The sequence below is a fragment of the Plasmodium gaboni genome, chromosome 12 (genome assembly GCF_001602025.1).
Source record: "Plasmodium gaboni strain SY75 chromosome 12, whole genome shotgun sequence".
Taxonomy (NCBI): domain Eukaryota; phylum Apicomplexa; class Aconoidasida; order Haemosporida; family Plasmodiidae; genus Plasmodium; species Plasmodium gaboni.
This window is the reverse complement of record NC_031492.1, coordinates 557,100-572,425: the sequence shown is the minus strand read 5'-3', so window position 1 is coordinate 572,425 and position 15,326 is coordinate 557,100. Positions and strand designations below refer to the sequence as shown.

General features: G+C 19.0%; 5 protein-coding genes across 6 annotated transcripts; 3 read left to right on the top strand and 2 right to left on the bottom strand.

The window, feature by feature from the left end:
- Positions 1-718: 718 nt before the first annotated feature.
- Positions 719-3,370, top strand: PGSY75_1217400 (hypothetical protein; the record flags this gene model as incomplete). The annotated part of the gene is made up of 1 exon (XM_018786759.1): positions 719-3,370. The coding sequence occupies one exon, from the start codon at positions 719-721 to the stop codon at positions 3,368-3,370; it is 2,652 nt and encodes an 883-aa protein (XP_018640624.1).
- A 417-nt stretch (positions 3,371-3,787) lies between these two features.
- PGSY75_1217300 (putative GTP-binding protein) lies at positions 3,788-6,532 on the bottom strand (the record flags this gene model as incomplete). Its single annotated transcript, XM_018786758.1, has 1 exon — positions 3,788-6,532. The coding sequence occupies one exon, from the start codon at positions 6,530-6,532 to the stop codon at positions 3,788-3,790; it is 2,745 nt and encodes a 914-aa protein (XP_018640623.1).
- A 1,001-nt stretch (positions 6,533-7,533) lies between these two features.
- PGSY75_1217200 (putative snoRNA-associated small subunit rRNA processing protein) lies at positions 7,534-10,929 on the bottom strand (the record flags this gene model as incomplete). The annotated part of the gene is made up of 1 exon (XM_018786757.1): positions 7,534-10,929. One exon carries the CDS (start codon positions 10,927-10,929, stop codon positions 7,534-7,536), a length of 3,396 nt encoding a protein of 1,131 aa, XP_018640622.1.
- Positions 10,930-11,913: 984 nt separating this feature from the next.
- On the top strand, positions 11,914-13,879 carry PGSY75_1217100 (putative type IIB DNA topoisomerase; the record flags this gene model as incomplete). 2 transcript variants are annotated; one of them, XM_018786755.1, is made up of 8 exons in its annotated part: positions 11,914-12,262; positions 12,449-12,480; positions 12,568-12,736; positions 12,846-12,932; positions 13,121-13,171; positions 13,256-13,388; positions 13,551-13,610; positions 13,777-13,879. In XM_018786755.1, the coding sequence occupies 8 exons, from the start codon at positions 11,914-11,916 to the stop codon at positions 13,877-13,879; spliced, it is 984 nt and encodes a 327-aa protein (XP_018640621.1). The 2 variants fall into 2 exon arrangements, with proteins under 2 accessions (XP_018640621.1, XP_018640620.1); XM_018786756.1 differs by lacking the exon at positions 13,551-13,610.
- A 656-nt stretch (positions 13,880-14,535) lies between these two features.
- PGSY75_1217000 (hypothetical protein) lies at positions 14,536-14,964 on the top strand (the record flags this gene model as incomplete). Its single annotated transcript, XM_018786754.1, has 1 exon — positions 14,536-14,964. The coding sequence occupies one exon, from the start codon at positions 14,536-14,538 to the stop codon at positions 14,962-14,964; it is 429 nt and encodes a 142-aa protein (XP_018640619.1).
- Positions 14,965-15,326: the final 362 nt, after the last annotated feature.

The following is a 15,326-nucleotide window of genomic DNA, read 5'->3' as shown; positions in this document are numbered from 1 at the left end:
ATTTATTAGAATATATTTTTTTTTTTTTTTTTTTTTTTTTTTTTTTTTTTTTTTTTTTTTTTTTTTTATTATTTTAAATAAATATTTTTTTTAATTTTATTAAAAAAAAAAAAAAAAAAAAAAAAAAAAAAAAAAAAAATACATATAGAAATATGTATTGATGTAATATTGCATATATTTAAAATTGATATGATAAAACAAAATTATATTATTATATATATATATATTTATATATGTGTAATGGTAAAAATAGATGTACAGAATGATATTTTTCTATACTAAAGTGTAATATATTATGTATATATATGCATATGTGTAAATTATAACGTGCACACATATTTAAAATGAAATATAAATTAATATGTGATATATTATATATATATATTAAATATATAAAAGATTATATATGATATATTTAATATACAAATATAGAAAATATATATATATATATATATAATAAATTAAAATGTATTGAATTCTACATTGTGTATTTTTTTCTATATTTGAGACAAAAACGCTCATATATTTGTTGTCAAATATGTGGTTATAATTAAGCGATAAATATTTTAAATAAATTAAATATATATATATATATATATATATAACATTTTGTATATATACATTTATATTACTTTCACATATATATAACAACATTTGTGTGCCCATTATTGCCATTTAAAAAAAAAAAAAAAAAAACAGGACAAATGAAGTATTAACAATGATCTATTTGGAACCCCTAGACAGTAATGATAAAAAAGAAGACAATTGTGAAAATAAAAAAATTAATGAGGAAGAGAATAATGAGAATTGTTACAATTGTGAAAATAAAAGAATTAGTGAGGAAGAGAATAATGAGAATTGTTACAATTGTGGCAATATATTTTTGAGCGCAAAAGAGAAAAGAGATAATGAAATCAATAAAATATTAAAAAATATGAAAAATGAAGAAAGGAATTTATGCTTTCCATTATTAGATTTATATTTTTTGAATAAAAATTTTAAATATCAGAATTTAAAAGAAAGTTTAGAGTTCTCTAATAATGTGAATGAATATATAAACTTGAATCTTTTGAAAAAGGAAATATATCCAAAAGATATAATATATCAAAATGATGAAAATAAAAAAAAAGAAAAAACATGGATTTATAATAAATTGATAAAAAAAGGATTATTATATGATAAGAAGTTAAAAGAAAATATAATAAATAAATTAAATAGTAATTATAATTTTATAGAAAAATATGATAATATAATAAAAGAAAGTAATAATAATAATAATAATCATATTAGTAATAATAATAATAATAATAATAATAATAATAATAATAATAATATTAATAATAATAATAATAGTAATATGCTTATTAGTGATAATTTTCCTTTTCAATGGGAAAAGGGTGATAATATAATTAATACATTTAATCCAATATATAATGCACGAGATAAAATAATAAATGATAATAATATAGCATCTATCCCAACTATTGATATATTTTATAATTCTTCAAAATTATTAACAATTCAGACAATATTTGAACCTATTAATCATTATATATATTTATTACGTCTATTACCAAAATTTAGTTTACCTTTATATGATTCTGGTATATTACAATATGTATGTGAAGATCCTATATTGAATGACAAATTAAAAGGATTAGAATTATCTTATCGTTTATTAGTACATGATATATTATTTTATGCTTTTTTTTCTTATTTATCTGATTTGCCTTTTTGGGCTAAACCTCCAATAGAAATATTGAGAATATATAATTATGAGAGCTTATATTCATTTAATGATTGTGAATCTGAACATACAGAAAGATTAGTTTTTCATAATATTAAAAGTATTATATATAATTTTTCTGATACTCTAAATAAGATTGAATTATTATATCCAAAAAATTATTATATTACCATCCTTCCAAATATATATTTTAAAAATATTATTGACTTTTTAAAATCTGAAAATTTCAAATTGAAAAAAATGATTATACTACTTAAAGGTACAAATGATATGGACATACAAAAATTGAATTATATCAAATCTATTTTTGATAATTTAAGAGGAGTTCAAACTGAAAAGATATTAAGTAGTATGGATACAATGAATGATATAACGGTAGGTGGGGCACACATAAGAATAAATAAAGGAAAACAAGTAGACATATCAGAGAGTGATCATGATAATAGTGTTGTGAAGAAAACTACTCAACGTATTATTGAGGCTATGAAAAAATGTGCCAACGGCAATAGAAGTGATAAACTGGAAGAACAAATGAATACACCCAAAAACAACAACAAAAAAAAAATAATAAATAATAATAATAATAATAAGAGATATACTATTGTTAATGGTTGTGGGCATAATAATAGTTATAATACATATAACAATTATTTTGATAACTTTTCATACGATGAATATTACGTAGAAAAAGTTCAGAATAGAGGGGGGGAACAGATTTGTAGACAATCAATTATAAATAATGTTATGAATGTAAATGATAAAATAATTATGACCAAGGGAACAAATGATACTGTAGATATATCAAATATTAATAATAATTGCCATACTGATAATAATTATCATATAGATACTTGTCTTGATGATATGTATGATCAAATGGGCAATGCGAACAGGCAAAATAATATAACATTAGCATTTAGAAATAATAATAAAAAAGAGAACAAACAAAAATATATATCATCAGAATCATCAAATAGTGATGATGATACAGATGATGAAAATATCGATGGATTTTTTAAAACGAAAAAATTAAAAACTACAGTTTATGATAAGAGTACTTTTTCCTTCTCTAAATTTGTTAATAAAATAATAAATTATGAAAAAATAATTGACTATTTAAATAACGACCCTCAGCGTCAAGAGAAGGAAGATTCGAAGATAAAATTTTTTGTAAAGATGTTGTTATTTGAAAAAAGGTATGTCAGTTATGATGTAAACAATGATGAAATAAATATATGTGATAATGATAATGATATATGTGATGATGATAATGATATATGTGATGATGATAATGATATATGTGATGGTGATAATGCAAAGGAAGGATTTCTTCAGAGTGACAGATCTGAGCATATAAGAAACGTTCAGGGTGCGATAAATGAGGCTGAACATGAAATAACTAATACAAATTTAAATATAGAAAATATTCCTAATAATGTAAATGATAGGGTATCGAATTCATCCGATTATAATATTAGTAACCTCATTCAAAATTTTAGAAGAAATTATGTAAGTAACAATTTCTTATCCTTTAGTAGGAATGTAGAAAATGAGCAAGGGAATAATGTGAACATAGAAAATACGCAAGATAATTTTACAAGCATAACATTTAATTTTAATTAAAAAAATAAAATAAAAAATAAAATAAAACATATGCGTATGTATATATATATATATGTGCATGTGTGTGTATTAATCTTTGTGTGTTTTATAATATATCATTGCCATGTTATTTGAGCACACTTAATATTTTTAATTTATTCATTTATATATGGAACATTATAATGTTCTTATATTTTATGCTTTTATATATCACTCTTTTATTTATTATTATTTTATTTTATTTTTTTTTTTTTTTGTAAATAATATTGCCAACAATGTGCATATGTTCACCATTGCACATAAAAAAATAAACATATTGGTATAATATTTTAATTTTTTATATTAAATGTTTATACAAAAAAATAAAAAAAAAAAAAAAATATATGACATAAATATGTTCATATATATATATATATATATATTTTTATATTTATATAATTATTTTTTTCCTTGAGATTGCATTATTTGAAAATTTTTTTGAATGGCTTGTATGTCTAGATTATATTTATCAGGTTTTTTCTGTTTGTTGATAATTTTTCTTAATTTTTTTTGTTTGTAATAGATTTTGATGGGTGTACCTTTAATATTGAATGCTTCACGTATTCTATTTTCTAGATATTTAGTATAGTTAAGATAAGCTGATTTTTCTGAGTTACAAATGAAAACAAATCCAGGTGGTTTAATATGAGACTGAAAAGCATAATATATATTTAAGGATTTATTTTTAATTGGAATTGGTGGTCTTAATAATAATGCTTCTTTAATAATTTCATTTAGAGTATTTGTATTAACACGTTTAATATAATTTTGATATGTTTGTTCAGCAAGATCAAATATGTTTAATAATCTTTGAGAAGTTTTAGCTGACATGAAAAGAATATTAGAAAAATCTATAGGTTTTAATAGATTTAGAACATAATTTTTGGTATCATTAAAAATATCATTTTTATTATATATTAGATCCCATTTATTACAACAGATAATACAACTTTTATTTTCTTGTAGAATTTTTCTAGCAATATTGATATCTTGTGTACTAATACCATTAAAAGAATCGATTACAAGAATACATACATCACTTCTTTTTATAGCTTTTTCTGTTCTATTATATAAAAGATATTCATATTTTGTTTTAGTATTAAAAGATACATTTTTTTTTCTTTTTTGTATTCCTGCTGTATCAATAAGACGATATATACGATCACTATTTTTTAATTTAACTAGAACATCAATAGAATCTACAGTAGTTCCAGCTAAAGGAGAAACAATAAAACGATTACAATTTAATATTTTATTTAATATACTTGATTTACCAGTATTTGGTTTCCCTATAAAACTAATATTAATAGTATTTTCTTCATTTATATTATCATCTAATTCATTTATTTTTATTTTATCTATATGTTTAATACATTCATCTAAAATTTCTGAGAGACCATTCCCATGAATTCCACTACAAGGAAATGGATCTCCAAATCCAAGGGACCAAAATTCTTGTGCTTTATAATAACCATCTTTATAAGATTCACATTTATTTACACATAAAATAACTTTTATTGGTAGCTTCTTACAATCATTATTACTATTCTCCTTTATATCGTTAGATATATTATTATATGTTTCTTTTTTTTTTATATTATTTTGTATATCATATTGATTTATTTTATCATATCTTTGTAAATTTTCCTCTTTATCATCTAACTGTTTTATATTCTTATTATCATATGTTTGTGAATCTACAATTTTGTGTTCCTTTATATTTACATTTACATTTACGTTTACCTTTTTATTGATATCTTCTCCTTTTGATTGTTTAATATTTATATATTTTCTTAAAAATCGGCAGATTTCAATATCTCTAGGATCCACACCATGTATACCATCAACAACAAAAATAACAACTGATGATTCTTTTAGAGCCATAAGAATTTGATCTTTTATTTCTTTTGAAAACTTTTCTTCTTCAAACACTAAACCACCTGTATCTACCAGTTCAAATTTATATCCTTCCCACTCCACCTCTCCATATAATTTATCTCGGGTGCTACTAACATCTAAAACAATACTACCTTCTTGATATTTTCTAGTAAGTCGATTAAAAATGGTCGACTTGCCAACATTAGGTCTACCAATAATTGATATTAAAGGTAAATTACGGATTATTTTTAATTCAACATCTTTCTTTTTTTTATTCTTTTGATTCTCTTCAATATTTATATCATCCATTTTAATATCTTCATGTGTATCTTCGTTTTGTATATTATTAGGTGTATATATATTTGTCGATATTTTTTTTTCATCATAAAAATAATTATCATTTATTTGGTGAGAATTTGATATAATACTTTGTTTATGATCCTTATTAGATGAAATCTGAATACTTTCATTTGTATCATCACAATAAAGGGGTTGTTGTTTTATATGATAATCATCATCTTGTTTTTGTTGTTCTATATTATCATCATAATTTTGGTTTTGTTGTTTTATATCACCATCATCATCTTCTTTTTGTTGTTCTATATTATCATCATAATTTTGGTTTTCTTTTTTTTCTTCTTCTTCTTTTTCCTCGTTCATCATAATACTATTATCATCTGACGTACTGTGCTCATTTATATTAAATAAATTTTTTTTTTTCGTCAATTTTTTTTTTTTCAATTTATTTTCCTTCATTACTTTTATTCTTATTTTATTCTTTTTAATATATTTTTTTTTTTTTTTTTTTGGCTCTATCATTTTATTACAATCTGTAGATATTTCATGGTCCTGGCTTTCTCTTATATGCTTTGTATTTGTTGTATTGAATGCATCATCATTTAAATGATCATCTATTTGATCATTTATATGTTCGTTTATTTGATCATCTATTTGATCATTTATATGTTCGTTCATTTGATCATCTATTTGATGACTCTTATTGTTCATATAAATTGAGAAGGTGCCTTTTTTGTCCGTTTTAATATTAGAGTCCTCTACACGAGGTGATAAAAACGAATAATAATTAATATTATATGTACATTTTTTTTTTTTCTTTTTTAATATATTATGTGTGTATCTGTTACAGGCTTGAGAAAAGAGATGTTTAGAATATATATTAAACTTTTTAATAACAATATAAGTGTGAAAAAAGGATAAGGAAAAATAAAAAATTATTATATAGAGTGTTATTTTATTATAGTTCATAATAAACTATATTACATATAATATATAGATATATATATATATAAAATGAAAAAAAATGAAATAATATATATATATATATATAAATATATATTTTTCTCAGCATAATTATATATTAATATAAATATACATACATTTTATATATTATTATAATTTACAAATATATTAATATTTATATATCATTCTTATAAATAATAATATGTAGTATTGTTTTGTTTTATTATATATATATATATATATATATATATATATATATATATATATATATAAATATATATTTTTCTCAGCATAATTATATATTAATATAAATATACATACATTTTATATATTATTATAATTTACAAATATATTAATATTTATATATCATTCTTATAAATAATAATATGTAGTATTGTTTTGTTTTATTATATATATATATATATATATATATATATATTTTTTTTTTTTTTTTTATTTATTTTCTTTCATCCTAACAAGAAGGGCCAAAAAAATCATACACATAAAATATATTATATATATGTATATTTTTTTTTTTTTTTTTTTTTTGACTTGATTTATTTAACGTATTGAGAAAATAAAACGAATGCGTTGATATATAAACTATATATACATATATATATGAGTATATTTTTAATTATACATTTTAATATATATAAATGAAAAATTAAAAAATTAAATGTAATATTATATATATATATATATTAAATGACATTTAATTTTTTTAATTATCATGATATGTTTTTAAAAATTAAAGTTCACTTTTATTTTTTTAAATAAAAAAAAAAAAAAAAAAAATATAATATATATATATATATATATAATATATATATTCCCTTTTGAGGGAAACAATCTTGTTACAAAAAAAAAATTAAAATAAAAAGAAAGATAAAATTATAAAATATATTTATATTATATATATATTATATATATATATATATATATATATATATATTTGAATATGCCAAAGTATATACATTAATAAGTATATATAATTTTGTTAAGGGCTATATTAGTTCCATATTTGATGTGAGTCTTCTTTTTTTTGATTCAGTTATTTGTTCACTCTTTTGAGATTCATATATGGATTTTCTTTTAGCTTGTTCGGATGTTATAATATTTTCATTTTGTTCATTATTTAGTTCTTTTAATTTATCATATTCATCTATATTTTTATCAAAAATAAAATCATCAGCAAAATCTATTATTAAATGTCTTCCATATAAATGGGTATGTTGTAAAGATTCAATAGCATTACAACATTCTTTGTTTGACATAAATTCTATAAATGCATAACCTCTACTACGATTATATACATTTCTTGGTATTCTTACACTTTTTATATTTCCAAAGGCTGAAAATAATTTTCTTAATTCTTCTTTATTTACTTGAAAAGCTAAATTTTTTACAACAAGTTTTTTAGTTACTTTCTTTTTGTCTTTAATTATGAATTTTTCATCTTGATTATTTTTTTTATTTTTATTATTTTTTATTCTATTATGAGATAAACTCATTTCTAATATATGATCATTTAAACGTGTACCTGCTAATTTTTTTATAGCCTCAATAGCTAATTCTTTATTTTTAAATTCTGCAAATCCATATCCTAAAGATACAGTATTATAAGTCTTAGATGTTTTATTTGATTCTTTCTCTTTTTGTGTTATAACTTTTTTACTCTTAATAATATTACATGTTATAAAACCTTCTATTTTTTCAAATAGTTTTTTTAAATCCTCTTCTTTAGTATTAAAGTTTATATTCTTTATATAAATACTTGCATGTGTCCCTTCTTCATATTCATCATCATCATCTTCATCATCGTCATTATAATTTGAATTATCTATATTGTGAGAATCATCATTTTTATGAACATTCTGGTCTATATTATATATAGCACCATCTTCATTTATTTCCTCCCTCTTTGATACTTTCTTATCATTCATCATATCGTTGTCTCCATTTTGTATATCCTTCTGTGGTGTAAATAAATTTAAAGGTGCCCATTCTAAATATAAAGGTAACTTTTTATATCTTATATAAGAATTTGATATAAACGCTTTTTTAGCATGATCAGAATTTTCATATTGAATAATACAAATATTATTGTAAGGTGAAAAACTAACTCTTTTTAAAACACCATATTGTTTAAATAAATTAATGATATCATTTTGATTTGTATATATAGATAAATTTTTAATTATAATAGTATCATCACTTCGTTTATATTTTATAATTTCTTTATTATCTATGGTATTTTCAATAGATATATTATTATTATTACTAATATTTTTTGAGACATATTCCTTTTTATTATTAGTAATATTTTTTGAGATATATTCCTTTTTATTATTACTATTCATATTTGTTATATCCTTTTCATCTTCATTTTTTTTTTTTTTTATATATATTTGTTCAAATGCATCTAAATAGATTCCTTCTTTTTTAATCCACTCCTTTATCTTATTAATAATATATGTTTCTGTAAGAGAAACATTAACTGCAATATTTTTATCTTTTATATTTAATACAGATTCTATAGAACAATTATTTTCTTTGCAAAAATTATTAATACTTGTATTTATATCTGTATATAATATATTCCACATGTTTTCATTTTGACAAGATTTTTTTTTTTGGATTTCTAATATCTTTTTATAAGATGTCTTACATTCATTAGATAATTTAATAAAAATATTTTTTTCATTTATCTTTTCCATATTTTTCTCTTCATAGTTATTTATTTTTTTTTCTTTTGCATATTTAATAGTTAATATTTTACCTCCATATATTTTATTATCTAGATGCATTTTCGCTTTTTCACATGAACTTGGAAACATAAAACTGACAAAAGCATATACTTTAATATTTGTCAGATCGTTGTATAATATTTTATTATTATATGTGTCATTATAACTATCATGTTCATTTTTATTATGGTCTACAATATGAGTATTATTAATATAATCTTTGTTGTAATCACCGTCATTAATATTATTATGATTATTTTTATTTTTATTTTTTTTATTATTTGTTGTATTTCCTTTTAACAATTTAATAAAAAAATCATCTGTCGATTTATTTGAACCTTTGTCATTCAAATAAATCTGTGTATCACCCCTAAGTGATTTCTTTTTAAAAACTTTTACATCTACTATGGGTCCATATCTCTCACATAATGATTTTATATCTTGTTCATTTACAGGTGGTAGATTAAATATGATTAATTTTGCAGTGTTCATATCTTCTGATTCGCTTTCAATATCTAGCTCGTAAGTAGTATTATCATTTTTTTTGTTATTCATATTAATTCTAATATCATTCTTATCATCAATACTAACAATATTGTCATTTTTTTGGATGTTATCATTTTTTATATTTTGATCCATATTTGATGATTCCTCTTTCTTTTCTTTTTTTGAAATTTCTTTTAACCATGTAAGAGCATCATCTTCGTTATTTGAATGTCCATCAGATGCATCATTTAATAAAACCTCATTATCTTTAATAATTTTTTCATCCTTTATATTATTTTCAGTTTTTAAAATATCTCCTTCATTCTTTTTATTATCATTTGTAAGATTTTTATCATCTTTTGTATTATTATTATTATCTTCATCAATTATATATTTTTTTTTTTTTTTTTTTTTCTTTTTTTTCTTTTTTTTCTTTTTTTTTTCTTGAGATTTATCATTTTGTAATCCTTCCACTGGCGGAAGCACATCTGTATTCTCTTCATCCAAAAAAATGACATGACTTCTAGTAGTGTTCATTCCAGCTTTGGTTTTTTTAACTTGAACGGTTTTATTTATAAAATTTTTATCCTTTACAATTTGAATAGAATTTACTTTTTCTTTTCCCTTTTCTTTTTTTTTTTTTTTTGTGTTTTGAATTTCATTAGGATTACTTTTAAAATTTGATAGATGTAGATTGTTATATTTTATATTATTAGATTTTAAAAGGGAAGGAGAAATTGCATCTTCTATAATAATTTTGCTTGTATTAATATATGTATTATTAAAAAACTTTTTAAAACTTTGACAATGATAATTATTAAGAAATCCAATGAAACATATTCTTCTAGATTCATAATGTTCTTTATTATTTATTATTTTTTTTCTTTTCATAATTTTTATATCAGTTATTTGGAAATTTATATTATGATCTTTCATTTTAAAAAAATGTTTCTTCAAATCCATTTCGTTCATATACTTGGGGATATTCTTAATTATAAGTCTCGTTTTGTCGGAAGCATCTCCTTCATTTTTTGAACTAAACACGTGACTACAACTAGTATTATAATTATTATTATTATTATTATTATTGTTATTATTATTGTTATTATTTTCGCTTTTGTCATTTTTTATTTGACCCCAAGAAGGATCGAATGTAGACGTCGTCATTATAAAGATATCAATAATAAAATATATATATATATAATATATTATTTATTATTATGAAGAAGATATTTGGACTAAATATCTATTTAATATTATTACCATCAAACTCTCAGTTATTATTATAAAAAAAAAAAAAAAAGTTATATTTTTTAAATGACAATTTTTTTATTTTTCAATCATTTTGTAAAATATATAATAAAATCATTTCTTTTATTCTACATAATATTATATATAATATAATGTTTTAATGTTTATTATATTTTTTTTTTTTTTTTTTTTTTTTTTTTGCATATATATCTTAAATTATAGAGAATATAGTATGTTCCAACGTTTTTTCTTTTTTTTAAAAATTAACAGAATTGTGACAACAATATATTATATATATATATATATAATATATATGTTCAATTTAAAAAAGAAAAAAAATATAAATATATATATATATATATATATTAAATATTATATGAAGTTACAAATAAATATATATATTGACCGTTCCCCTAGTGGTACCTTTGGATTTTATATTTAATGCATATATGAAAATATAATATTATGTATGTTTTTTTTTTTTTTTTTTTTTTTTTTTTTTTTTTTTTTTTTTTTTTTTTTTTTTTTTTTTTTTTTTTTTTTTTCATTTATAGAAAATTTTTAAAATAATGAATAATATATTAAAATATATAATATTTTAAAAAATAAAAATTATTATATATATATATATATATATATATATATATATATATATTTATTTATTTATTTTATTGGTATATTCTCAATTATTATTATTCCCTTACGTCCTTTTTTCAACACAGTTGTTTTTTCTTATCCTATTTTATTATTTTTTTTTTTTTTGTATTTGTAAAAAAGAAAATATGATTCTCTATCGGATTTGATTATAAATATATAATAGTGATATAATTTTCTTCTTATATTATAATATGTATATTTTTTTTTTTTTTTTTTTTTTTTTGTGTTTTATATTTTTTTAAGATGTCCCCTGTTGATATTATTTGTTCACTAGAAAAATATGTTGTCGATTTTATAATAAGCCTGTTAGACGAAAAAAAAAAAAAAATTTTGTCAAAAGGAAAAATTATAGATATAACGAGATTATTTTATATTATTCAAATAGTATTAATAAATATAAAGAATAATATATATACAACATTAAGACAAATATTTTATATCAATCCTAAATTATTTATAACTCAACGTAACTCTAATAAAATTATTGGAAAGTTGACAAAAATTATAAAAAAATCTAGAGAACAAATAAATATATATAATGCACCGAAAGGAATCATAAGGGGAAATATATTATTGAAGGAAAAAAAAACAAGTTAAATAAATAAATAATTAAACATATACACATATATATATATATATATATATATATATATATGATTAAATATATATTCTCGTATTCTTTATTATGATATATTTATATTTATCTTATAAATAATAATATAATTACAGTTCTGTTATATTTATTTCAATGTTTTATATTTCGCTCTTTTATGCTCAGGCAATTGGATTGACTGTATGAATGTTTTCGAAGTAAATAATAAATAATATATATATATATATATATATATTTATTTATATATATTTTATTTTTTTTTATGATATGTCCCAATATATTAGTTAAGGGGACACTTAATATCGCCTTTCGGTGTGGAGAATATAAATATTTCATCAGGTGTTCAATATATTTTAATTATTGAAAAAGAAACGATATTTTATAAATTACTTCAATCTAATTATATATCGACATATGGACCAACCATATTAATTACTGCAAAAGGTTTTCCAGGTTTTTTTTCGTAACGAAATAAAATGACAAATTATAAGCATCATGTTATATATCATGTTCATATAATAAGATAATACACACACATATATACATATATATATATATATAGATATAAACACAAGACAACTTCTATTTGAAATACAAAAAAGACATAGAGGGCTAAAAATATTTTGTTTAACTGATTATGACGTTTATGGTTATTTTATAAAATATATCATAAACATATTACCACTTTGAATAATTTTAAACCTAAACCTTGCGCAAAAAAAAAAAAATAAATAAATAAATAATAATATATTATTAACATATATACATATATATATATATATATATATTTTTTTTTTTTTTTTTTTTTTTTTTTTTGGCACTTTTGAAATATTAAAGGCCTGAGCATAGCATGTACTTATGCTTCGAAAAATGAATCTAAAATTTATTGTTAGAAATGAAAAAAAAATATATAAATAAATAAATATAAAAATATATATATATATTTTTATTTATATTTATTTATTTATCTAGACGTTGATGATATGTCGATTGAAAACTTGGACTGGTTAATTTTATTTACCCCTGAGGAGGGCATTAAGAAAAATGTTATAAAAAATACTGACCTTACTAAATTAACTTTAAAAGACATAAGAATTTTGGACAAGTATCAAATAAAAATTTATAATAAATATAAAGTGTATATCACACAAATTATATATTATATATATATATGTGAAAGGAATAAAAAATATACGCATGAAATAATAAATAATATATATATATATATATATATATTGAAAAAATTATTTTTTTCCACAATTTTTAGCATTTGTGCTAAATTAAAAAACAATAATAAATATAGTTCTGCTGAACGGAATAATTGGATGTATCACATACAAATAAAATGAACACATTAAATATAAAAAATATTATAAGATAAATATTATCATATATTTGGATGTTTCAAGAATTAATTTATAATTTTCAACTTTTTATATTTATCTATTATATATATATATATATATATATATATTTTTTCTTTTTTTTTGTAGAGAGAATATTAGCAATATGAAAAAATTTGGAGTTAAATATGAAATAGATGCAATCAACGATATTGAAAAACATATAAATAATCGCATTAAAGAGCTTTTATAAATATATTTTATTATATTTGTAATATTATATGTATAATATATTATTGTAAGACTTCTTTCAAAAAAGGAAGTGTATTTATTTTTCCTTCAGTTTATATATTTAATTTTAATTTTTTTTCTAATCAACATGAAATATATTTATAAGATATATTATATATATATATATATTTTTAACCTATTTGAAAACATGTATAGTATAATAATTAAATGTGAAAAATTAAATTTTAACTTTAAAAAAGAAAAATAAAAAAAACATGAACATTTTTTGTGCTAATAAATTTGTGTTATTTTTTTTTTCTTTTTTTTTTCTGGTACTATGAATAAACCATACACATATAAATAAATATATATACATATATATATATATATAATACATTTAAAGAATATATGGAAAAACAAAATATATGAAAGAATTATTTAAGAATATGTGAAACAAAAATTATCCAAAAAAGGTTTGATAAATATATATATATATAATATATATTGTGTAAAATAACAATAGTAAGAAGAGAGAGAATAAAGAAAATATATATATATATATATATATATATATATTTTAAAGAAAAAAATTTGATAAACGCTCAATGAATATATTTTTGAAAGAATAATTTAAGAATCAGTACTTTTTATATTACTATATTATAATTCTTTCTTATTATGTTGAAATTTGGTTGGATACTTATATGGAAATATTCTCAACAGTGTATTTTAAAAAATGGTTACAAAAAATTTAATGATAAGAATATAGTAAAAAGATTTTACCTTAATAATAATATAATTTATAAAATAAACCATAGGAAATATAATTTTTTCAACTACTGTAAAAGTTCATACCAAAAAAATTATGCTCTCCGTCTATTACAAAAAGAAAATATAAGTACAAAAAGAAGAAGATATTTTAAAATAAGAAAACATCAAAAAAAAAAATATAAAAAAAAAAGAATGGGATTGTCTACAATCCCATGGATACCTACAAAAGAAAAAATCAGAACTTATAAATTACCTCGACAAAGTAAACTTATAAATAAAAGATTTATGAGAGATAATAAAGGAGGTCGTCGTTATCGTTTGAAGAAACAAAGATAACCTGAACAAGTCATAAAAAAAAAAAAAAAAAAAAAAAAAAAAAAAAAAAAAAAATAGCTAGCTCTAATATATAATATCAACAATCTTTTTACTTATTCATCCATTACTTAATAAATTGATATAATCATTTTATTATTTCCTTTTTTTTTTTTTTTTTTTTTTTTTTTTTTTTATACTTTTTAATTTGAATACTCATTTGTTATATTTACATAGACTTAATGATATATTAAATGATATAATATATATATATATATATATATATATATATATATGTATGTATATATTTTTTATGTTTTATTTTTTTTTGTTTTTATTAATTTTTTTTTAATTATTTCATTTTAATATTCAAATTATATTTAAAA